A 25,274-nucleotide genomic window follows, 5' to 3' on the forward strand; every position below is an offset into this window, starting at 1 on the left:
GTCCCTGGCTATCCTCCTCACTATTTACCACCCCACCAATTTTTGTATCATCCACAAACCTAATGATCACCCCCCCCGACATTCATATCTAAATCATTTATATATTTGTTTCTCAACTCTTAATAAAATGGATTCAATCCTTACCCTCTTGACCATTCTTTCCAATGCTGCGATATGTTCTATCATCAGTACTACCACCCCACCTCCTCTTTGCTGAACACTTTGCATTTAAAGATTAAAAACCCAATCCTCATAACTTTGATTTATCTTCCTCTTAGAAAGCTATGCTTTTTAAAAAACTATACTGTGGCTGGAATTCTCTGACCGTTGGGATTGTCTTTTCCTTCCAGCAGCACACCCCCGCCCGTGGGTTTCCGGGCGGAGTGGGGTGGTTTCAATGGGAAATCCAGTCGACAAGTGGCAGGAATAGAGAATCCTGCCACCAGCAAATGGTGCGCTGCCGATAAACACGTGGCTGGGGCTCAGAGAATCCCGCCCTATATTTCCTGTGATGCCTCACTATCTTCAGGATCATTCATGTTACTTTACCAATCATTATATGTCAAGCCACATGACTATAGTTATTCTTTTATGTTTTTATTACATAAACTGCCACCACATTTGCACCTCTGCATTGCACCTTGGTACACCCCTTGTGTTCAGCAATTCTCTTCAAATCTCTTCGAATGCGCTTGATCTGCCATCTCTTTTAAGGGCGTGTTCCAGGGTTTCTTGTTACTAGTTAGCATGCTTTCTGGGTAATGTCAACTTTTTTTTCTTCTTTTTGTCCTTTAAATTGTAATTGTGTATGTGAACAACCATCCTCGGGCTAATTTGTAAATGTTGACACACAGATGTAATTAAAGACTTTGTTGATTCTGTGCTCATTAGTTATAATGTCCACCATCATACCCTGGGGTCTCTCAGTGCTTCACTGTTTCATTTGTCAACTGTTTTTCTTGCATATATTTAAATGAATCTTTCACACCTTTTAAATATTTGCTGTGGGCCTAATCTCTCTAACTATTATGGAACCAAGTCAATGCCTTGAAGTTTTTGTTTAATTGCTCCTTCATGATCATCCAAGACTTTTATCCTTTTTTATTTCTCTTGTTTCCCACATTGGTTTCCTATCTGCTCTAAAGCGCTGATTACTCACTGGAATATATTTATTCTTCTCGTTGAATTGCGTACATGTCTCATGTATCAGTCTATGCAATTCATTCTTTCCTTAGGCCCTTTCGACGAGCCTTTCTGAAGTCAAAGCCTTTTCTGTTCTCTTTTCTTCTCTCACATAAATCTGAATTTAAACTCCAGTTAATTGTGCTCATTGTCGTTTAGCCATTTTCTTGATGTTACCTTGCTGCCGCTCCGTGACTTCTGAGTTTATGACTATTCCATTCATGTTATACTTTTCCATGGCTGTAAGCGATATAACAGTCCATAATTAATAGTAATTCACTTTTCGATTCCCAGCGCTGTCTTCCCAATTAATGCAGGCAAATTGAAATTCCTGTCCTGATCATATTAGCTTCTTTAATCTCTCTGATTAAATCTTACATGTCCTAAAACAAAATTCTGTAACACTGTCCTTTGCTGATTTCGAGACTTGGGTGTGTTTTCTTAGTTGCATTAATTAATCAATTTTTTAAACAATTTTCTGTCAAGGGATCTGGGTGCTACCTCATTTTTTTTTTGCCCATTCCTAAATTGTCCTTGAGAGCAGTTAAGAGTCAATCATATGTTGTGGATCTGATGTCTCATTAGGCCAGGTCAGGATGATGATTTCCATCACTAAAGGACTTTAAGGACCCACGGTAAGTACCACTTTAAGGCGACATGGTAGCACAGTAGTTAGCACTGTTGCTTCACAGTGTCAGGGTCCCGGGTTCAATTCCTGCTTGGGTGACTGTGCAGAGTTTGCACATTCTCCCCATGGCTGCATGGGTTTCCTCCGTGAGCTCTGGTTCTCTCCCACAAGTCCCGAAAGACATGCTTGTCAGGTGAATTATACATTCTGAATTCTCCCTCTGTGTACCCGAACAGGCGCCGGTGTGTGGCGCCTAGGGACTTTTCACAGTGACGTCATTGCAGTTTTAATGTAAGCCTACTCGTGACAATAATAAAGATTATTATTCTTAAATTAGTTTTTACAACAACCGGTAACAGTTTCACGGTGGCCATTACTGAGGTGAGCATTCAATTCTAGATTTAATTAATTGAATTTAAATTAATACCTGCTGCTGTGACGGGATTTCCACCCATTTCCTGGAGCTTTAGTCTGCTCCTCTGGATTACCACTAGGCTGCCATCACACTCAAAATTACCCAAATATTGGCAGAACTGCTGCAAAGGTTTCATAATTTCAAGCACAACTCAGGTTTTGACAGAATTGGTGTTGGTTTTAAAGACATTACACCGGAATTAGGCCTCCATAAAAACTGACCATACCCACAGGGTGAATTAACCACCACTAGGGAGGTTTCTGCTAATGGAAGTAATTTGCAGGACTCCAGAAAAGCTCCCAAAATTAAGGTATCTCTATTGACACTGATACGCACTGCTATGCCCTAATTTAGCTGGAAAATATGTTTATGTTACTTTAAAAAAAGTCACGATCAGTAATTTAAAAGTGGGTTAATCACAGATGGTGAATTGACCCTGATTTTAAATGCTTTTATTGTGCTAGTAAACTCATTTTTAGCCGCATTAGTCAAATTTCACCAGGTTACCACTCTGGAATATATCAAAAAATACATTTAAAGCAATATTTTTTAAGTAATACCCCTGCGTAACTGTGCTGGTTCCTGAAAAAATTTGCTTGTTTCAATATGTAAATGAGATTGAGCAGATGTTTGGGGAAAGCTGCAAAATATGAGCAATTTTGGATGAATTTTTAGGCCTGTGTGGCTGACTACACTGAAAATGGAATGGGAGTTTTAGAATTGAGATCAAGGACAGCATTTCCCCCAAAACATAGCAAAGTGCCAAGTTCGGACTGAAAACAGGCACGTTAGAAGCACCTTGGTTTTCTCTCCTGATCTCTGACGTTTTGTCAAAGAAAAGCGTGCTTTGTGCCATCACTCTTGAGGAGGCAGGGCCTCATAGAGCCAGCAGGCACGGCTCTACAGAGATCAGGGCACCCTTTAAAAAGGGCACTCCAATCTGAAAGTGAGCCTTGACAAAGAGTGTTGGTGGGTGATTCAGCTGTGGAGGTGCCTGCCAATTGACCCCAATTCTCTTCCTACCCAAAATCCACAACAGGTTTACCGGAGGCACTGGATAATTAAGAGCAGGGGAATCCCGGCTGGATCTGACTGACTCTAGCCCAGTAACTGGCGGGGGGGAAAATCACAGCAGTACTTGTCGAGGATCAGTATGGTGACCAGTGTTTGAAATGGAGACATTATCAGGGTCATAATCTCATGGTACCACTGGTACCACCGATGCATTTCGTACCTGTAATTTAAAGATTATTTATTTTTCAAGTTCCACATTTATTTTGCAGGTCTAAATGTTTGGATATGAAGTCTAAAGCACACACAATCTCCTCTTTTTACAGAAAGTGGCTGAGAAGTCCAGAGCATTGCTTCCTGCAGCACAGAAAAACAGGCAGGTATGTGGATTTGTTTGCTTTGCAATTTTGCACATGGCAATTCCAATTGAAAAATGCCGTTCACACCATCAGCCCCATTCTTATGATTTTTGGCTGCTTGCCGCTGACTGAGTGACTCTATTAGCAGAGAAGGTAATTCCTGGAGAGGGCTGTGTGAAAAGTAGCAGTTTCCAGAAATCGGAAATGAAAAGCTGATTCCAGTGAGCTATTTCTGGAACTCCATTTTACTGGTCAGGTTTACAACAACAGCCTGCCTCCTCTTCAGACCATTGTGGTTAACTATTCCATGGCAATAAATTTGTGTCACTGGGTCTTCAAATCAAAAGCGACATGAAAACTCCTGTGGTTTTTGCAAAGTGATCAGAAGTGTTTATCTTATCAGTTGATGTTTTTTTTCTTGGACAGAGGTTATTTTTGACTGTCCTATTGTTTGACTGGTTTGTGGAATAAATCCGCTGTAGCTGTCTTTTGCTTTACCCCAAAGCAATTGCTGTTGTGCTGGGTGCTCTGGATCCGTGGAACACATAGAGGTCACCAACACTTGAAATAGTGCAACACAATTTTATTGAATCATTAACTGTTGTAACATACTCTGACTGTGGGTTAACACGATACTAGCTTTAACTAAAGACCTTTGCCTTGTCCAAACCAGTTGATGCACTCAGCACATGGTGAATGTCTGTGCTGCAGGCTGTGAGCTCTGTCCTCCTAGCTAGCTGCAGCTCGAATGAATGGGAACTCTGATGCCCCCTGTCTTTATAGTGTGTGTGCTCTAACTGATGACTGGCTGCGGTATTGTGTGTGTTGATTGGTCCCACTGTGTGTCCATCAGTGTGTGTCTGCACCATGACATACTGGTGTATATTATGACATTTGCCAGAGTGCTTACAAATGCAATTTGTCATGTCCCAAGCAAGTTAATTGCTATTTCTCAAAAAATAAAGTATTTGAAACATTTTGTTGTTTCCACTGTTCATTTTAGCTATTACATTGCTCCAGTAACTGCATGATAGTATGCCCTGCTGCTGTGATTTCTGCTGAAAACTGTCTCTCCGAGCCAACACTGATCAATTTCACATGAAATATTATTGTCACATTGGTCTTATTAACAACAAAGTGAGTTTATGGCTGGCCTGGAGATGAGTCATGCCAACAAAAAGTGCACGGGTAGGCATAATTTCATTTGCATTGGTGGACCTAGTGAGGCCATTCGACTGTTTAGCCGCGGTTAGTGTCTACGCAATGGGGAAGGTGGCACTGACTGAGCCATCTGAAAAATGAATGAAATGCAAATCGCTTATTGTCACAAGTAGGCTTCAAATGAAGTTACTGTGAAAAGCCCCTAGTCGCCACAATCCGGCGCCTGTTCAGGGAGGCTGTTACAGGATCTGCATTCTTGCCGCCTACGCTGTCATCTTCTGGACTTCGCTCCCTTGGTGCCAAAGACAAATTGGTCTCCCTTTGCCCTTGGTTATCTCGGGAGAATATCTGCAGAATTATCTGGAAATCTGGGGGTGTTGGCCATATCCTAAACCACGATAAACTGTCATCTATAATAGCAAATCACCATTTTTTAAAACCTCTCTCACACATCTGCTACCCCATGAAAGAACCCACTCATTCTCGCCCGAGTCATTTGCACCCTGTGCACCACCTTAAACTGTATCAGGCTCATCCTTGCACAAGAGGAGGTCCCGTTTACCCTATGCAGTGCCTCACTCCATACTCCACAATTGATCTCCCCTCCCAACTCCGCTTCCCATTTCTCTTTGATCTTCACCACCCGCTCGCCTCCCTCCTCCCCAGCCACTTGCATATATCCCCTATTCTTCCGTCCCCTTCCACATCCGGAAGCAGCAGTTGCTCCAGCAGGGTGTATCCCAGCAACCTAGGGAACCCCCTCCAGACCTTTTGCACAAAGTCCCTAACCTGCAGATGCCTGGACTCTCTCCCCTCGGCAGCTCTACCCTCTCCCTCAGCTCCTCCAGACTGCTGAATCCTTCCTCCAAATACAGAACCCTCACCTAGACCAGCCCCACTTCCCTCCACCTCCTGTATATACTATCCATCCCCCCCCCGGTTCAAACCCATGATTCTCGCATAGCGGCGTTAGCACCGACATCCCTTCCACCCTAATATGCCTCCTCAACTGATTCCATATCTTCACCGTGGACTGCACCACCAGGCTCCCTGAATACCTCCTCGGAGCCATTGGAAATAGCTGTCGTCATCTTAGCCCTCAAACTAGACCCCTTACAGGATTCCTCCTCCATCCTAACACACTCTACCTCTTCTCCTTCCCACCATTCGCCACCCAATAATAATGAAGCAAGTCTGGCAACGCCAACCCTTCCTGCTACCTCTGCCTCTGTAGCAGGGTTCTCCCCACCCTTGGCACCTTCCCTGCCCATACAAAGTCAGAAATTATCGTGTCCACTTTCCGAAAGAGGCCTTTGGTATAAAGATCTGGAGAGCTTGAAAGATAAACAAAAACCTTGGCAGAATATTCATTTTCACCACTTGGATCCTCCTCGCCAATGTTACGTGCAATGTATTCCACCTCTTAAGATCCTCCCTAGCCTCCTCCACCAGCTTTGGTAAGTTCCACTTATGGAGCCCTGTCTATTCCCTCGCCACCTGAATCCCCAAATACCTAAACCTATCCCTCGCTATCGTAAATGGCACCCCCCCCCCCCCCGAAATTAGCCCACTGTGCCAGCTCATTCATCGGGAATACCTTGTTTTCCCTACTTTCAACTTGTACCCCGAGAACCCGCCAAACCTCCCCAACAGGCCCATAATCCTTCCCATACTCTCCAACGGTTCTAAAACATACAGCAAGAGGTCATCGGCATAGAGCGAAACCTGATGCTCCCTGTCCCCTCATAATCCCCCGTCACTCTGCCGATCCCCTGAGAGTCATCACCAATGGCTTTTTGCCCAGCGCAAACAGTAGCGGCAATAGCGGGCACCCCTGCATCATACCCCTGTGTAAGTCAAAGCTTTGTGAGCTCATATCATTCGTCCTCACCCTCGCCCTTGGTGCCACATACAGCAACTGCACCCATGCCACAAATTTCAGCCCAACCCCAAACCTTCCCAAAACCTCAAACAAGTACCGCCACCCCACCCGATCAAATGCCTTTTCCTCGTCCATGGACACCACCAGCTCCGGTACCAGAGCCCCCGACGGATTAATCACCACATTCAACAGCCATCTTATATTACTCACGAGCTGCCTGCCCTTCACGAAGCCTGTTCGATTTTCTGCCAACCCCCGGGACACAATCCTCCATCCTCTCCGCCAACAACTTAGCCAATACTTTCACATCCGTGTTCAATAGTGATATGGGCCTATATTACCCACATTCCACCCTCCTCTCCTCCTGGGTCTGCCTCATAAAGTCCCTGGTAGCACTCCCTAAATGCCTCATTTATCTTCCTTGGCTCTGACACTACATCCCCAGCCCCAGTCCATATTTTTCAATATTTCCCTGGACGCAGCTGTTGTGCCAGCATGCAGCTCGCCTTCTCCCCATTCTCATATTGCACCCCCCTTGCCCTACGCAGTTGTCCTATCACCCTCCCTGTTGTCAGCCTGTCAAACTGCCCTTGCCACTTTTTCCTCCTCGCCAATCCACCCACAATTGACACCCTCGAATATTCCCTGTCCATCTTCACTATCTTGCTCACGAGACGGTCATGTTCCTTCCTCCTTTCCCGATCCACACCAGTGTGAAACAAAATAATTTCCCCCCGGACCACTGCCTTCAGTGCCTCCCAACAAAATGGCTGCCGACACCTCCCCATTCTGATTCAACTCCACATACTCCTTAATCGGCAAAATCTCCATCCGCCAACAACCCCGAGTCAAACCTCCACCCTGGCCTCTGCTCTTGTCCCAATCTAAACCGAATCTCCAGCCAGTGGGGCGCATGGTCCGAGATAACTATCCCCGCATATTCTGCCCCCTCCACCCCAACCAAAATCTCCCGACTCACTACAAAGTAATCAATCCATGAATACACCTTATAGAGGTGTGAAAATACTGAATACTCCCTCCTCCCCGGGGTTCTGAAAGCATCAAGGATCCACCATACCCGTCCTCTCCATAAACTCCACCCAGCTCCTTTGCTATTCGTACCCTAGCCATCGACCTGGGGCTCGACCTATCCACCCTTAGCTCTAGAGCACACTTAAAATCTCCTCCCATGATCATCTGGTGTGTGGCCAAACCCGGGATCGCTGCCAGCAACCCACTCATGAAACCCACATCGTCCCAATTTGGGGCATACACATTTACCAACACCACCGGTGCCCCTTCCAATACCACAATCACATATCTCCCACCCGGATCCCTCACCTTCTTCGCACTCTCAAATCCCATTTTTTTGCTCATTAAAATCACCACTCCCCTCTATTTTGAATCAAACCCTGAGTGAAAAACCTACCCGACCCACCCCTTCCTTAACCTAACCTGGTCCTTCACTCAGAGGTGGTTCTCCTGCAGAAAGACCACCTCCCCCCGCTTTCAAGCCCCTCAGATGCGCGAACACCCGCAACCTTTTAACCGATTCATCCAGTCCACGGACGTTCCACGATACCAGCCTTCAATCCCCTCTTCCGTCCGTCATCTTCCCCACTTAACTCCTGCCCCTTTAATTCCACCTTATACCTAGCTCATCCCATATCCCATTTGACCCTTTTCTCTGTCCATGACGATGTATCTCTCACCCCGTGCCACGTCACAACAACCTCTCTCTCTCTCTCTCTCTCTCTTTCCCCCCCCCCCCCCCCCCCAACCCCCCACTCCTCCTTACCCCCTCCCACCTTCCCCTCTCCCGGCCACCCCTCTTGGCCTTCTCTCCCACCACCTCACTTCAGTTCACCAGCATAACCTGCTAGCGCAGAAGCCCCTGCCCAAAGGCACTTACTAATGACTTCCCCTCCACCCCCCTCACTCCTCAGCACAAGGAGGAAGGCTCCCTGTTGACCTTACCCTCTCCCCACCCAAACAAAGACTTCTCCTAAACTCCAGACAGCCTTCTCCAAAAGCAAACATACAAATGTTAAACATAAACAGTCCCAGAAAACAGGAGGGGTGATGGGAACATCCATTCCCACATAAACTTTCCATGCCCGGTACTCAGTTCTCGTGTTGCTGCAGTTGCCGATGGTTGTGACCGGGGTACCAGGGCCAAAAGAAAGCGAACATATGGCAAACTCTTCCTTTATACTCGGGGGGGGGGGGGGGGGGGGGGGGGGGGGGGGCTTTCGCACTCTTTTGGGCGGTCCTTCGTTTTGGGCCTTACTAATTGGGTGATCCCTGATCACTCCGTTTGATTCCTAACCAATAAGTGGGCGGGGATCTGGATGGCTGGGCATGTCCCAAACGGTCATTGACCCTGTTGTTTGCGGTTCCCTTGGACAGGGAGTGGCGCCGAGATGTCTGGGACTGTCCCGGTTGCTGGAGTACCAGTTCTTTGTGTTGGGGGAGATGGGCCATCACCTGCTAATCGGCCTGATTAACATGCTAGTAGGACAGAGTTTCGATGCTGTCTGGACTTTACTGACAAATATGCATTTCAGGCTCTGAGCCTGCCTGATTCGTGGCTTGTCTATTTTACCCATCAGTCTTTGCGAGTTGCTCTGTACCTAGTTGGAAGTGGCCATCCCAGACGGCTACAGTAGATCCCGGGCGCTGGTTCAATCTGGCGAAGGGATAATTAAATGAGTAACGCTGCAAGTCTAGGTCCTACACATAGTGGGTGGGATACAGACCGTGATGTCTCGCTAGATCTCGTGAGGCATTACGACCATTGGGAATCCCAGAAAAGGCCTTCCCGGGATCTATGGTCTGCATCCCATCCCAATTCCGATGGGAAGCAACCGGTAGATCGCGCCCAGAAAATAAAAGTGAGAAGAAAATAAAGTCTGACATCGTTAAAATCTAATAATTTACTCCTTACAGAATCAAGGACGTAGTTTGGCAATGTGGTAACAATGATCACAATGCTAAAGGGCTATTTCCCTTCTCAGTCTCAAGCTCAAATATTCTGCATTGAATTGAATGTGTAATTAATGTGGACATCCAGCAAATTCTTTAAAGGTAAGCTGTGGGCTGGATGTCATTTGCATGATGCAACTGGTGAGTGATGTAAATTGATGAACAAATTCTAGAGATTCTCTGCCGATGGCAAATTTCCTGACCTTGTTGGGGTAATGTGTGCATTAATAATGGCATGCATCATTAGCACACTGATAATTTCGCAGCAAGGTTCAGTCCATTAAGTTTCCTGACTGGACTCTGGCTAAGGGCTTAGTTCAAAAGATAGATGAAAATCTAAAACAGTGGCAGGATTAGTTGCGCTCATGGTAATGGAGTGGAAATGAATTACTGGCAGTAAATCAGGACTCTAAACTATTTGACATGGCTTAGAAACTGAGGTCTTTTGAAATTCATGCACAGAAAATCCAGAGACAACCCTTTTGGGGTATAATTTGCATTAACCGAGGAAATTAATTTGTGAGTTTGCAAAAAACAGGCAGTGGACCATAATATGTTTGCAAAATAAAAGTTAAAAATTAAAGAGCAATAGAAGGAAATCATTTCTTAGGCCATGGCTAACACGCAAAGAAGTAAATTGTTCAAAGTGTATTTTCTGTTACTCCAGTGATATTTATTTTTCTCTCTTTTTCTCTTCCATCTTATAAGTCCCATTTCTCTGAAGAGTTGTTCTGTGCTAATGGGAATAGGTTCTGAATGGATTTATACGTTGATGGTTTAAATTTTACAACTGTCTTGTTACTCGATTCCATTAGCTTTGGTTTTTGTGTTATGGTTCTCATTTTTAACTCTGTTTCAAGACCATTCCTGTGCCTTTCGTGACTTGAATGACACCGAATGCTGGAGTCAAGGCAATCTCCAGGAAATCTTGGGCACGCATGTATAATAGCACAATGGTCAGCAATGATCTGAGGGAGTTGAATCCCTTCCGATTAATAAGTACTGCGGGATAATGCAGTGGTTTCCTGACTGCGACGTGGCCAGTCATGATCCGGTGTACTGACTTCCGGTGGCAACGTGTAGATGGAGGTCCCACGTAAGGTAGCTCCCGCTCAGGTCTTTGATTCTTTTTACCCGGTTTCCAGGGGGTAATTGGTGGACAGAATTCCAGCGTCTTTGGTGTAAAGACGTCAAGGTGCAAGAAATAATACAATTAAGAAAGGTGGGAGCGGTACGGCAGTCCTTCGGAGGAGACGAGCAAGGTGCGGAGCCCACAGGGATCTAAGATGGCGGGGAGGCAGGTTCATCAAATGGAGCTACACCTATCATGGCAGATAAGCTGGTGGAGGTAATGGCTGTCAAATTTGAGAAGCAGTTCGGCAAGCATTTCGGAAGGCATGGGAGGCAAATGGTGGAGACCTTCAGAAAGTGGGTGAATGATTCCCTAGTGCCGATAAAGGAGCTGTTGGAAAAGACATCGGAGCCACAGGGGGATGAGCTGCCGCGAGCGGTGATGGCGTGTTTTCACAGCTATTGATCGAAGGATTGGGAGGTGCGGTGGGAAGGTAGTAATAGCCACATATATCAGGCCATTGGCAAGAAGGTAGGTGGCCTTTAACAGGGCAAAGTTGGCGCTCTACAAAAGCGGTATTTGGTTTGGAATGGTGTACCCTACGAGGCTGAGGGTTACACACAAGCCTGAATACCATTTCTCTGAGGCGACGGAGGAAGCGGAGGCATTTGTCAAAGCTGAAGGACAGTTGGACTGAAGGGGCTTGCATGGGACTTGGTTGGTGGTTGGGACGGGTCTGTATGGAGACGTTGCTGTAACAATTGTGTATGTATTTAGAGTTTTGTTTCCCCTTGTTCCCTCTCCCCCTCTCTTTTCTCTTGTTTGTACAGAGTGGTGGTCATTGAAATTGTTGCAGCTTGGCTTGAGAGGTTTGTTCCCTTTTTTCTATTGTGTCACATTAAGTGGTGCTTGAGGTTAGGAGGGAGTATTTGGTTGGAGGGAGGAGTGTTGGGCTGTTTTAGATGGTGGAAGGTGAGGGTGTGGAGTTGGTTTGGGGTCTGGCTTTGTCTTTGATTGTTTATTTGAGCATTGTGGGCTCTGGTCGGGGGGAGCTACCTTGCTAGCTGAGTGAACAGAAGGTGGGGGAGAGGCTGTGGCTTGCGTGACCTGTTTAGGCAGCTTTCGAAGAGCCTAGAAGGTGTGAATGGTGGGGAGAAGAGGATGGAGGAGAGAAGTATCGGTTTGTGAGAAAATAGATGGGGGATTCTGGGATGGGGGGGTGTAGTGTGCTGATGGTGACTGGGGTAGGACTTTGTCCCATTCGTGGGGCAGGAGAGGTGGCCACCTTGAGTGGGCTCTGATTTTAGGCAATAAGGTTGATAGAGGGGGATAAGCCTTGTGGTGGGAATGCTGACTTGAAAGGGAAAGGGGGGAGGGGGGGTAGTGAGAAACCCCCGATTCGATTGGTTATGAGGAATATGCGGGGTCAGTGCGCCCAGTGAAAGTTGCAAGCGTTTTCTCTCATTTAACAAGTTTGAAAACTGATGTAATCCTTTTGTTGGAGACTCAGCTGCAGGTAAGGGACCAGATTAGGTTTCGTAAGGGTTGGGGTTAACCAGGTGTTCTACTCGGGCTTTGATAACAGGGCCCGAGGGGGGTGGCTCTACTTATTAATAACTGAGTTTGGTTCCAGGTGGAGAAGGTGGTCACGGATCAGGGCGACAGGTATGTCATTGTACGGGGATATTGGAGGGTACGTCGGTGGTGCTAGTGAGCGTGTATCCCCCAAATTGGAGGATACACCACTGATGTGGAGTTCATGAAGAGGATGCTGGCTGTGGTACCTGATATTACGCACCAGTTAATTTTGGGGGAGATTGGAACTGCACTTTTGACCCAAGCTGGATCGGTCTATGCCAAAGTCCCAGGCCGCTTCAGGGCCAGTGAAGTTACTGGTAGCGTTAATGGAGGACATTGGTGGAGCAGATTCATGGCGTTTTTGCACGCTGAGGGCAGGGAATTCTCCTTTTTCTCTCCAGTGCAAAATGTGTATTTGTGCATGTGATGGTGATAGCTCGGCTGCCAGGAGTGAGAAATGCCGAATATTCTGTGATAGTGATTTCTGATCATGCTCCACACCTGATGGTTGTGGTTTTGGAGATGGGGCTGCCCCAGTGGCTGGCATGGAGTTTGGATGTGGGGCTTTTAGCGGATTTGGGATTTTGTGTGATGATGACCAGGGTGATTGATGAATATAGGGAGGTGTCGCCCTCGGTACTATGGGAGGCCCTGAAGGCAGTGGTGCAAGGAGAGGTGATTTCACACAAGAGGATAGGGAGATGAGAGAGGAGTGCCAGTGGTTGGTGAACGGGTTCCTGGAGGTGGATGATAGACACTCAAGAGGCCTGACACCAGAGCTCCTGGTTATTAGAAAGAAGTTGCAGATGCAATTCGCTCTGCTATCCACTGATGAGGCATTGCGGCAGTTGCGGTGCTCGAGGGGGCTAATGTACGAATATGGAGAGGAGGCTGGTCAGCTGTGGTAGCAGGCGGCCTCCCAGGAGATTGTCCGAATTCGGGTGGTAGGTTAGTGCTGGCACTGGATCAAGTTAATGGGGCGTTTGAGATGTTCTATAAGAATCTTTATAGGTCGGAGCAGTAGGAGTCGGATATGTTGAAATTGTCGGAAGGTTTGGCGGAGAAAGGTCGGGAAGCGTTGCAGGGGCCGCTGGGGGTGGAGGAGGTCAGATCAGCAATTGGGTGAATGCAGATGGGTAAGGAACCGGGGCCAGATGGGTAACCGATAGAGTTTCATAAATAATTTGCTGATCGACTGGTGGCGCTGCTGGTGGAGATGTTTGAGGCTCTGGTGAATTGGGGTCTCTTCTGGAGACGATGCAAGCATCCATCTTGCTTTTGCTAAAGAAGGATAAAGTCCCAGTAGAATGTGGATTGTTCGGCCCGATTTCATTATTAAATGTGGATGCCAAGAGTTTGGCGAAGCTGTTAGCTCTGAGGTTGGAAGTGTGCGTCCTGCAGGTTATTGGGGTCTGTGAAGGGTAGGTGCATGCCGTCTAATGTGAGGCAACTGTTGAATGTGGTATTGTCCCCGGCAGAAGGTCATTGTGGCATTGGATGCTGAGAAAGCCTTCAATAGGGTAGAATGGGGATATTTGTTCAGTGTTGGAATGGTTTGGGGTAGGTCCTAGGTTCATTGCATGAGTTCAGTTATTATAAAAGGCAGCTAATGCTAGTGTGCGTACAAGCAGTGTGAGCTTAGAATATTTTCAGTTGCACAGGAGAACGAGGCAGGGGCAGCCTATGTACCCCTTGTTCGAGTTGGCAATTATGCCATTGGGCATTGCCCTGAGGACTTTGGATAGGTGGAGAAGGATAGTAAGGGAGGGGGCTGAACACAGGGTATCCTTGTACCCTGATGATCTTTTATATGTAATGGATCCGATCCCCACAACGGATGACATCATTGCACTGCTGAAGAGATTTGGGGCTTTTTCAGGGCATAAACTGAATTGGAAGGAAAGTGAGTGATTCCTGGTTACTCAACCAGGGAGGGAGGCCAATTTGGGGGTGTCGCCGCTTCATCTTACAGGTTCCCATTTTAGATACTTGGGTGTGCAGGTGGCTCGGGATTGGGCCCGTCTTCGGAAACTGAATTTTGCGAGTCAGGTGAGCAGGGTTGAAGCGGACTTGCAGAGGTGGAACAGCCTCCCTCTGTCCTTGGTTGGCAGAATTTAGTCGGTGAAAATGAATGTCCTGCCACCTTTTCTGTTTCTTTTTCAGTGCTTCCTGGTTTTTTTTTCCCCAAATCCTCCTTCGGGGGAGTGGAGAGATTGCTTTTGACATTCATTTGGGCGGGCAAAGTAGCCAGGATTCGAAAGATGGTACTTCAGAGGGATTGGCAGTTGGGGCGATTGGCGTTGCCAGGTCTGATTTATTATTGGTACCGTTGTTGGTGCCAGTGTGTGCAAATCTCGTATTCGAGCCACTGAAGCTGGACTCTAGGTTTAGGGGATAGGAGGGATTTGTCTTTGGAGGGCCGATTTGCGAGCTTTGAGGAATTGGTGGAGAAATTTCGACTTTCGGGGCGAATACGTTCAGGTATTTGCAGGCATGCGACTTCCTGAAGATCTTGTAGCACCATCGATCACACACGAGGCGAGACGTAGAGAACTTCAATCGAGGCTTTATTGAGCAGACTTGTTCCCCAGCAGCTCAGTGACAGAATGCAGCTGCGGGGAGTAAACCGGGTTCTTATACCCCGCCTATCTGGGTGGAGCCCAGTAGGCGGCAGATCCAATCGGGACCCAGCATCTGTCCTCCAATAGCTCCTCGGCATTCATGGTGTACCGTATTACTCCTAATACATACCACCACAGATCTTTACAACGTTCCCCACAATACTGCCTGTCTCGTTGTTGGAGAGGGCTTTGTCATTGGCAGGGACGAAGGAGGGAAGTACCTCGGGGATTTAAGGGAGGCTTACAGCAGAGGAGGCAGTATCCTTGGAGGGGGTTGAGGCCAAGTGGGAGGAGGAGTTGGGCTCCGAGCTGGAGGAAGGGGTGTGGTGTGAGGCTCTGCGTAGGGTGCGCTCAATGTCATCATGTGCGAGGTTAGGGCTGACACAGTTGAACACAGCGCACAGGGCCCATTTGACCCAATCTAGAATGAGCTGGCTGATTATGTGACTGAGGGATGAGTGTGAGTGCTGTGAAAGGGGCCCGTCTAACCGTGTACACATGTTCTGGTCGTGTCCTAATCTCGTGGGGTTTGGGGTCTCCTTCTTTGGCACTATGATGGCAATCCTACAAATTGAACTGAAGCCTTGTCCCCTCTGAGTCATATTTGGAGTTTCAGACATGCTGGAGCTGCAGGCTGGGGTGGGGAGGGATGTTCTGACGTTTGCCTCGCTGATTGCTCAGAGGGAGGGGTACTGATGGATTGGAGGTCAGTTTCTCTGTGCACTTATCTTTTGTGAGGTACCAAAACTCCATAAGATCTCCCAGCCATATCAAGGCACTCACAAAAGATAAGTGCACCGTGAGGGGCACAATTGAACGGTTTTACTGAAGGTGGCAGCCATTTATTTTGTATTTTAAAGAGCTGGAGCGGGATTCTCCCTTACCCGGTGGGCGGGGGGTCCCGGTGGGATCGAGTGGCGTGAACCACTCCAGCGTCGGGCCGCCCGTTTCTCCGCACCTTTAGGGGCCAAGCACTCATCTTGAGGGGCTATCCCCACGCCGGAGTGGTTGGCGCACCACCAGCCGGTGGGAAAGGCCTTTGGCGCCACGCCAGTCGGGATGCGCGGGAGTGTCAGCGGCTGCTGACGTCATCCACACGTGTCGACCATCGCAGAGGCTGTGGCCGAGGCAGAGGGAAAAGAGTGCCCCCACGGCACAGGCCCGCCCGCGGATCGGTGGGCCCCGATCGCGGGCCAGGCCATCGTGGGGGCACCCCCCGGGGTCAGGTCGCCCGGCGCCCCCCTCCCAGGACCCCGGAACCTGCCCGCGCCGCCAGTGCCGCCAGTAAGGTAGGTGGTTTGATTCACGCTGACAGGACTGGCATGACAGCAGCAGGACTTCGGCCCATCGCGGGCCGGAGAATCTGCGGGGGGAGGGTGGCGCCGACCGGCACGGCACGATTCCCGCCCCCGCCAAATATCTGGTGCCGGAGAATTCGGCAACCGGCGGGGGCAGGATTCAAGCCAGTCCCCGGCGGGGGGTCGGAGAATCCCGCCCCTGGTCTCCATTAACTGTTGGGTGGGGACGGATTTCTATTCGGTTTTATCGGGGGTGGGGGGTGCAGGAGGATCCGGGGGGAGTTGATTACTACCTATTATTACGTATAAATTGGAAAAAGTTGAATAAAATTAAAAAGATGATCTGGTGAACTTGTGGAAAACCAGCCACTAATGGCTTCATCAGTGACAAAGACCCTGGGTGGCCTTGCTGCTTGCTGTATGTGGCATCTGCAAGTTTGGAATTAGACTTGTGGCCTGAACATGGTGAGTTCCGACAAATGCCTGAGAGGGGCAGGAGGTGAAGACGTTCAGGGCTATGGTGACCTTGACGGCCATGACAGGGCATGCACACCTAGCCCTCTCAATTGTAAAGACGCCTTGTTCTGGCAGGCTGCAAATGTCCACAAAGAACTGGCGCAAAAGCCTGAGCCTCCTTGAGGCACTGTTGCTCAGTCACATTGAGAAGGCTGATCCTCGGGCCTGCACATCGGCCCCCCTGGGCGAGACCGCCTCCCGGGAATGTGTACTTTCTCTCTACCCGCATTGGAACAGCATGTGCCTGCGGAGAAAACAGCTGCTGATGTTGCTCCTGCTGCTGTGGCTGTTTCTTTATTTCAAATTCACCCGAGATGTGAGCTGAGGGCAGCACTGTGGCCTAGTGGCTAGCACAGCTGCCTCACGGGGCTGAGGTCCCAGGTTCGATCCCGGCTCTGGGTCACTGTCTGTGTGGAGTTTGCACATTCTCCCCGTGCTTGCGTGGGTTTCGCCCCGCAACCCAAAAATGTGCAGAGTAGGTGGATTGGCCACACTAAATTGTCCCTTAATTGGAAAGAATAATTGGGGAATCTAAATTTTTTTTTAAAAAGAGAGATGTGAGCTTCACTGACAAGGCCACATGCTGGTCTTCTTCCGAGATTGATCTAATGGCTGCATAAGGTGCTCCCATTCTGGAGCAAAGGCTGACATCTCATACATTTTCAGCACGGTGCAAGGTAAAGTTGAGGGACTTCCAACTATTATGCATGCCTTGCAAATGAGGAAAATCGTACTCTCAGAACAAAAGCGGAGCCTCCAAACCTTTTCCACTGCCTCGGATGCAGCTGTGTTGTTTCTCTAATCAAATTATTTCTCGCAGGTTAGTTTTATTGATGATAATTTCCTGTCCTGCTCCCACCTCTAACAATCCACACGCCTCGAGAAATCCGTGCTTGGCTCCTCACATCCAGAATGGAATTTGTCCGGCAGGAAAGTGGAATTGAGGCTGAGATTCGATCAGCAATGATGGCACTGAATGGCGGAGCAGGAGGCTCGCAAAGCTGAATTACCTAAACCACCTCCTCATTCTTATGTTCTCCCTTGCTATTTAACATATTTAAAATATGTGACTTGACCCCTTTAAAAGGAATTCTCATTTGCTTCCCCACACCGCCCTGTTAAATGGACATGACTGCGGGAGCAAGGGGGACTGCCTACATGTCTTTTTTTTTTCCGGGGCTTTAAACCCTGACCCACCCTGTCAGGTAAAATTCCACCCGAGGCAGAGGAATGAATGCCTTTGAAAATGAATGAAATGAAAATCGCTTATTGTCACAAGTAGGCTTCAATGAAGTTACTGTGAAAAGCCCCTAGTCTCCACATTCCGGCGCCTGTTCGGGGAGGCTGGTGCGGGAATTGAACCGTGCTGCTGGCCTGCCTTGGTCTGCTTTAAAAGCCAGCGATTTAGCCCAGGGTGCTAAACCTTTGCAGGCTCTCCTGCTGTAACTTTAAATGTGGAAACATTGGGAACAGCGTACATCCCGGCACGTACAATTACCTGAAAATTCATTTGTCCAGCTACATGTTTTATATGGAGGAGTATGATCAGTTTCTTCTCCCACTAACTCACCAAAGAGTGTGGTGAAGATGGGGAGCGTCAAGCAAAAATCCTGCTTAAGTGAGTGCCTGAAAGAAAAAGGTTGGCTCACTGATCAGATGGGAACCTTTAGCCAGAACAGAATGGTCCTACTGGTTAATCCTTTCCCCAGGACTGGCTAAACAGAAGGGAAGGGTGAACATCACAGCTGGTTACGCAGATCATCAAGAGGAATTAGCATCGCTGTCCTAAAAGGAGCTGCTCAAGTCAATCTGGTATGTTCAGGCAACGGACAAGAACCTGCACCATAGCTGAGTTGAAGAAAATCACTGCAAGGTTACGTTTTTGTGCAAAAGAAAATAAATCTTGAAGTGGAGGTGCTTGGATTTGAAGTACGTAGGTGCTGGGGATATATGGGAACAGAATACTTGAGAGACAACATGAACCCCACTTAATTTATATCAACAGAAAGAGATTTTCACTTGAGTAACCTGGATGAGCAACAAATGCAGGAGTGGAGGGTGCCATCAAGGTAGCAAAGAGCAGCAGAGAAGATGAGGTACAATGACAGAGGCGTGCTCAGAGACGCAAGTGGATGTAGATGCTCAGCAAGGATAAAGAGGGCAGGAAATTTGGATGTAGAAGGAAACAGCAGTTAAGGTGCTCGACCAAGCACTGCATCAAAGTTGTGATGTAATCGGGCGGCACGGTGGCACAGTGGGTAGCACTGCTGCCTCACAGTGCCAGGGACCCGGGTTCAATTCTGTCTTTGTGTGACTTGTGTGCAATTTGCACGTTCTCCCCGTGTCTGCATGGGTTTCCTCCCACAGTCCAAAGATGTGCAGGTTAGGTGAATTGGCCAGGTAAAATTGCCCCTTAGTGTCCAAAGGTTTGGTAGGGTACTGGGTTATAGGGATAGGGTGGGGCTGAGGCAGGGTGCTCTTTCAAAAGGTCAGTGCAGGCTCAATGGGCCAAATAGCCTCCTTGTACACTGCAAAGATTCTGTGATAATCCTCTCCGGTTATATGTACTGAATGTATTTATCACCAAGGCGACATTTGTGCACACTACCTCGTTAGGTTATGGTGGTATTAGAAGAGGGAGTCAGAACAGAAAGGGAACACAGACAGCAGACCTCAGCTAGTCCTGCATAAAGTGAAAATAGTCAAATGTAATGGATCTTGAGCTGATCATTATAATGTATAACTGCTCTCCGACTCGCACAGTCATCCCTCTCCCAGTCTCGATTCTTGGGAATGAGCCAGGTGCTCCATGCAGGAAACAGATGTGTCAGTGAACACAATGTGATAACCTTCAATCTAACTTGTGAAATGACAGAAGCAAGAAGCCCAATCGCCAGTATGTAATTTAAGATAGACAAACATGATGGGTGAGTGCTGAGCTGAGTGATGTAGAGGCATCAAACAACTGCAGCCAAGCGAACCGAACAAAAATAGATCAACAGAGGAACTAGACAGTGCATTGGGAAGAAGAAAAAAAGAGTAAGGTAAAAGCTGGTGGCGGGTGACCAGTAGGTATAGGATAATCTAGATGCAGGTGACATACAGATTAGAAATGTCAAGGGCGGCATGTAGTGCAGTGGTTAGCACTGGGACTGCGGCACTGAGGACCCGGGTTCGAATCCGGGCCCTGGGTCACTGTCCGTGTGGAGTTTGTACATTCTCCCCATGTCTGTGTGGGTTTCACCCCCACAACCCATAGATGTGCAGGTTAGGTGGATTGGCCACGCTAAATTGCCCCTAAAATTGGAAAAAAAAAAGTAATTGCGCACTCTAAATTTATAAAAAGAAAAAAAAAAGATTAGAAATGGCAAAAGAATTTGAAAGGCAGCCCGCCACAGATACAAAGTGCTCGCAATACTGCAAGAAACTGCAAAAAGGCAGCCAGGAGGAAGTTTAAACCCATGAGAGCCACTTTTATAATCATAAATGATGATCAGAATATAGTGACCGTGGAAAATGACTCCTGCAATACATCAACTGACATTAAACACAGGTCAAGTGTTCCGAATTTTGTCAAATTGTGAAGTTGAAAATCTTGATGGGGGAAGAGATCACAGAATCAGAATCATAGGGTCGTTACGGCACCGAAGGAGGATTTCCCACGGGGACACAAAGGATATCAACTGCTAGTGTTGTTGAAAGTTAATGTGGCGTCCAATGTTTACACAAGTGGCTCCTTCCAGGGCTCCACGTGCCCTCTGCAGGATTTTGCAAGTCTCCGCAAACAAACGCATCCAGGAGGTGGCGGACGCAAGTGACAAACGTAATCTTCTTGAGGGTACAAACTTCATCCATTTCGACCAGGATCAGGCAAAGTCAGGAAGTAAGAGCAATGGGATTTGCGCAGATCTCTGGTTTTCCACAGGTGCAGGGTACCATTCACTGCACTCACATGGCGCTCGAAGCTCCATGGCATCAAGCTCTGAACTATGTGAACCGTCAGAGCTTCCAGTCATTGAAAGTTTAGTTGGACTGCAACCATGCCAAACGCATTCTCCAAGTGTACACTGGATTCCCAAAGAGTGTGCACGATTCCTGCATTCTGAGCTGCTTTCAAATCCCTGACATCTTCCAGAGGCTGCAGAGTTGGCTCCTTGGGGACAAGGGCTACCTGCTGAGGATGTGGCAGATGACGCCTGTATGGAGGCCACAAGAGTGCAGTAGAGACGAGGTACAATGAGACTCATGTTGCAACTTGCACTTTGATCGAGAAAATCATTGGGGTATGGGTGGATTAGGTTCCGGTACCTGGACCAGTCTGGTGGAACCTGGCAATACACTCCACAGAGGGTGTCATGTATCATTGTTGCCTGCAGTGCCCCATACAACCTGACACTGCAATGGGGGGGAGGGAGCTGCCTGAGGAGGAGATGTGGAGTGGCATGTATCTTTCGCTCAGGAGAGTGTCAAAGGGGACGAAGCTGAAGAGGTCCTCAGGGCACATTGTCAGTCATGAACCCGTGCCGATGTCCTGTGAAGCAGACAAGCTCATTGCCACTAGATTCATGGAGGGTGATGAGGACATCCAGTGAGGACACCACATTATCTTCACATGGCATTTGTGGGCATTGCGCTGTTGTCTGACTGATGGCAGTGAACACCCTCTTGGTAAGACTCCTGTCATCAAGACACAGCGGATGCTCAGAATCCCGACTTGGCTGGACGATGCTGATGATTTGCAGTGGGGACAGTCCATAGGTCCCCACAAAGCTTCTGTGGATATCTGACTCCTGTCTGGCTGATGGAAACTCACTTGGTCTCAATTGCCTGGGTCATATCATGCCGATACAGCAGGGAAAGTTTAACTTCGCCTGATCCTATGGCATCCTTCTTGAGCTAAACCCTTGTGGGCTACAGTGTCACCAATGGCAAAAGCTGATGGGATGAGGGACCAGCCACATCTCGTAGTTGCAGAGAGCACACAGGGACAATGACTGAACTCTGAGACACCAGCCCATTACATTCTGGCAGACATAATTCCCATTGAGATACAGGCACAACTGATATGTTCAATCACGATGAAGGAATGCCCTCAGTATCCTGGGAATCATAGAATCATAGAATTTACAGTGCAGAAGGAGGCTATTCTGCCCATCGAGTCTGCGCCGACCTTTGGAAAGAGCGCCCCACACCTCCATCCTATCCCCTTTATCCCAGTAACCCCACCTAACCTTTTTGAACACTAGGTCAATTTAGAATGGCCAATCCACCTAACCTGCACATCTTTGGACCGTGGGAGAAAACCGAAGCACCCGGAGGAAACCCACGCACACACGGGGAGGACGTGCAGACTCCGCACAGACAGTGACCCAAGCGGGGAATTGAACCTGGGATCCTGGGGCTGTGAAACAACTGTGCTAACCACTATGCTACCATGCTGCCCTAAAAGAAGTCAAGTGAATGTTTTAACAAAGCACTGGGAGGAAGCCCTGAACTGAGAATCCCACTCTTATCTTTTGCGGGAATCAAGTTTTCACATCAGACTGACAGGAACAAAGTTCATCAGAACAAGGAACCATAGAAAGGGTGAAATTACTGGGAGTTTTTTCACAAAACATAGTGGTCTACAGCACAGAAAAAGGCCCTTCAGCCCATTGCATCTGTCCTGGTCAAAAACAACCACCTAAGTATTCTAATCCCATTTTCCAGCACTTGGCCCATAACATTGTATGTTTAGGCATCGCAACTGCATATCTAAATACTTAACAGTTATGAGGGTCTCTGCCTCCCCCACCCCTTTCAGGCAATGGAAGTTATTAACACCCAGGCTCTAGCTACTTGACCTTCCTTACCCTGCCACTATTTCTTAAAGCACCCCAACATCCACAGTGGAGATGGAGACAGCCTGCTGACTGTTAGGTCCTGTTGTTTGAGATACCCTGGGTGGACGTACTCTGGAGTGGTAAGTCCTTGGGGGTCCCAGCCTGCCTTTGGGGCCATGCTGTATGGAAGAGCCACCCTCCTCAGCCTGTGGAGCAGGAGCTGAAAGGGTCACAGGAAGAGTGGAAGAGCCAGTCATCCAGTGGGAGGTGCCAGTGCTGTGCCCCAGGTAGTAAGATGGCGCTAAGTCTATAAATATCTCAATGCATGTTTCCAATAAAGTTTACGTTTGTTTGCAGCAAACTGCATCAAGTTATCACAGTAACCCTTGAGCTGGCATTGAGTGAAATCCCTCTGAATGTGTAATAGCTATGTGAGCGCATGAGTTGTAAGAGATGAGAAGAGTGACTTACCCTGGCAGAATGGAGGAGATCATTCATCCTCCTGCAGCACCGGATGTCTGTCCTCTTCTGCAGGGCGTTCACACTGACCACCACTGCCACCGCCTCCTAAGCTGCAATCGTGACCTTCATTGCCTTCGCCCAGAACATGGGGGTAGGACATTGCTGTGGGCCTCCACTGCATCCAGCAGGCGCTCAAGGAAGGCATCGGTGAATTTGTGTTCAGAATATTTCCTGAGTCTGGCAGCCATGACTTCCCAGCTGCTTCCAAACTGTGCTAGCTGTGTGCGGGGACGGCCTTTAAATACGGCACCCGGAGCATTTAAGCGCAAAGGTGAAGGTGGGGGCGTGTGAACCAGAACCGTCTGCCAGTGGTCTGGCGTACAACCCGTGCCTGCTTATTGATTTATCTAAGTGCGGCATAATAGGGCGGAAAAAGCCGCCATTACTGTCGGCGGATTAAATGCTGCTTTCCCTTCCTGAAATTGGACTTTGCTGATTTATGAAATAGTTTCGCCCTCTGCATAATAAGTGGTGAATAAAGCTTAACAAGGGTAAGTACAAAATATTGTATCTGTGGTAAGGGTAAGAGATGGATGGCTGTCTGGCTGGGATTGATTGACTCAATGGAAATTGAAATATGCCCAATGGTAATATAAATACAAATATCAGAAATAGAGTTGGCAGAAAATAAATTACTCTGAGAGTCGCACTCGAACCTGTTAGGATACCGGGCCAGATCCTAATTTATGGCAGGATACCGGGCAAGAAACTGTTTTCCATTTGTAAAACTGTGCAGAAAGGATACTTTACCCCAGGAGTGATGATCCTGACCAATGGATATCTTTTTTATTAGAAAAAACTTTAATTTAAACACAGAATTAACCACATTAATGTCAAAGAAATAGCTTTACAATTAACATTTAAACAGTTTTTAAATAAAAGGAAAAATTTGAACTTACTATCTACATCGGCCATTAATTTCAATTTAGTAACCCAATACAGTTCAAATGCCACTTATAAATAAAGTTAACAAAACAGGTTACTTGCTTATCAGTGCAGACCTGAGGAGAGAGAGACCCTGTCAAGAGCAGATCCAGTACGTTTCTGTCTTGTCAGATTCAAAACTTATAGCAATTTGCTGTTCAACTTAAAATCCTACAGCAGATTGCAAATTTACATACAGACCTGACGCCTCCCATTAATTACTTCATCTATATCCCACTAAGTTGCATGACCTGCTTAGCTAGAACCAAACACCACTCCCTCATGCATTATCTACACTCCCAAGGAATTTCTAGCAATCAAAGCACCAATAGCCCTTTATTTGGAATCAAATAAGTCATTAAAATCAATAATTATCTCACCTTTTCCTACTTCTTAATTACAGCTTTAGTAAACTCAAGTTTTTTAGACCACGTTTTTGATAATACTGCAAAAAATATGTAACATGTAATGTAATATAATTTTGATATTCATTACAAATTGGATTCCTTCATTCAAACTATTTGTGCATTAGTATTCAGGGTTGACAGTTATGCATATGTCAAAGAAGTAGCTTTGTCTCTGAGGGAGAACTACTTATTTCAACATGACAACAATACTTATAAAGCACCTTTGATGAACAAAACATAACAAGGTACTGTGGTAGTATGTATTAGGGGTCATGTGGGACTGTGAAGCCGTGATGCTATTGGCTGACAGATCCCGGGTCCTGGTTGGCTGTTGACTCCTAGCTCCGCCCTGAAGGCGGAATATAAGAACCCGAGCTTCTCCCTGCCGCTCCATTCTGTTGCTGAACTGCTGGGGACAAGTCTCGCTTAATAAAGCCTCATCGACTTCATCTCTACTCGTCTCTCTCATAAGTCATTGTGCGCTACAATTTATTAAGCGGGACTTGTCCCCAGCAGTTCAGCAACAGAATGGAGCGGCGGGGAGAAGCTCGGTTCTCTTGCTAAAACTGTAAAGACATGCCCGAGATTTTCCTCCCAGGACCAGCCTTGTAAACCCCTACCACCATGCGAACCACCACCCCGCCGGGTTCATTTTTAACAAGGGGTGAATGTGGTAGTATGTATTAGGGGTCATGTGGGACTGTGAAGCCGTGATGCTATTGGCTGACAGATCCCGGGTCCTGGTTGGCTGTTGACTCCTAGCTCCGCCCTGAAGGCGGAGTATAAGAACCCGAGCTTCTCCCCGCCACTCCATTCTGTTGCTGAACTGCTGGGGACAAGTCTCGCTTAATAAAGCCTCATCGACTTCATCTCTACTCGTCTCTCTCGTAA

At 47.6% G+C, this 25,274-nt stretch overlaps 1 protein-coding gene across 2 annotated transcripts in view; it reads left to right on the forward strand.

The window, feature by feature from the left end:
- Positions 1–25,274, forward strand: part of tsnare1 (T-SNARE Domain Containing 1) — a 1,154,852-nt gene that overhangs the window by 757,379 nt on the left and 372,199 nt on the right. For both annotated transcript variants that reach the window (XM_072468282.1, XM_072468283.1), the window contains exon 7: positions 3,563–3,616. In XM_072468282.1, coding sequence (XP_072324383.1) covers positions 3,563–3,616 — 54 coding nt within the window. The remainder of the gene's footprint in view (positions 1–3,562; positions 3,617–25,274) is intronic.

The sequence above is a fragment of the Scyliorhinus torazame genome, chromosome 11 (assembly GCF_047496885.1).
Source record: "Scyliorhinus torazame isolate Kashiwa2021f chromosome 11, sScyTor2.1, whole genome shotgun sequence".
NCBI classification, from domain to species: Eukaryota; Metazoa; Chordata; class Chondrichthyes; order Carcharhiniformes; family Scyliorhinidae; genus Scyliorhinus; species Scyliorhinus torazame.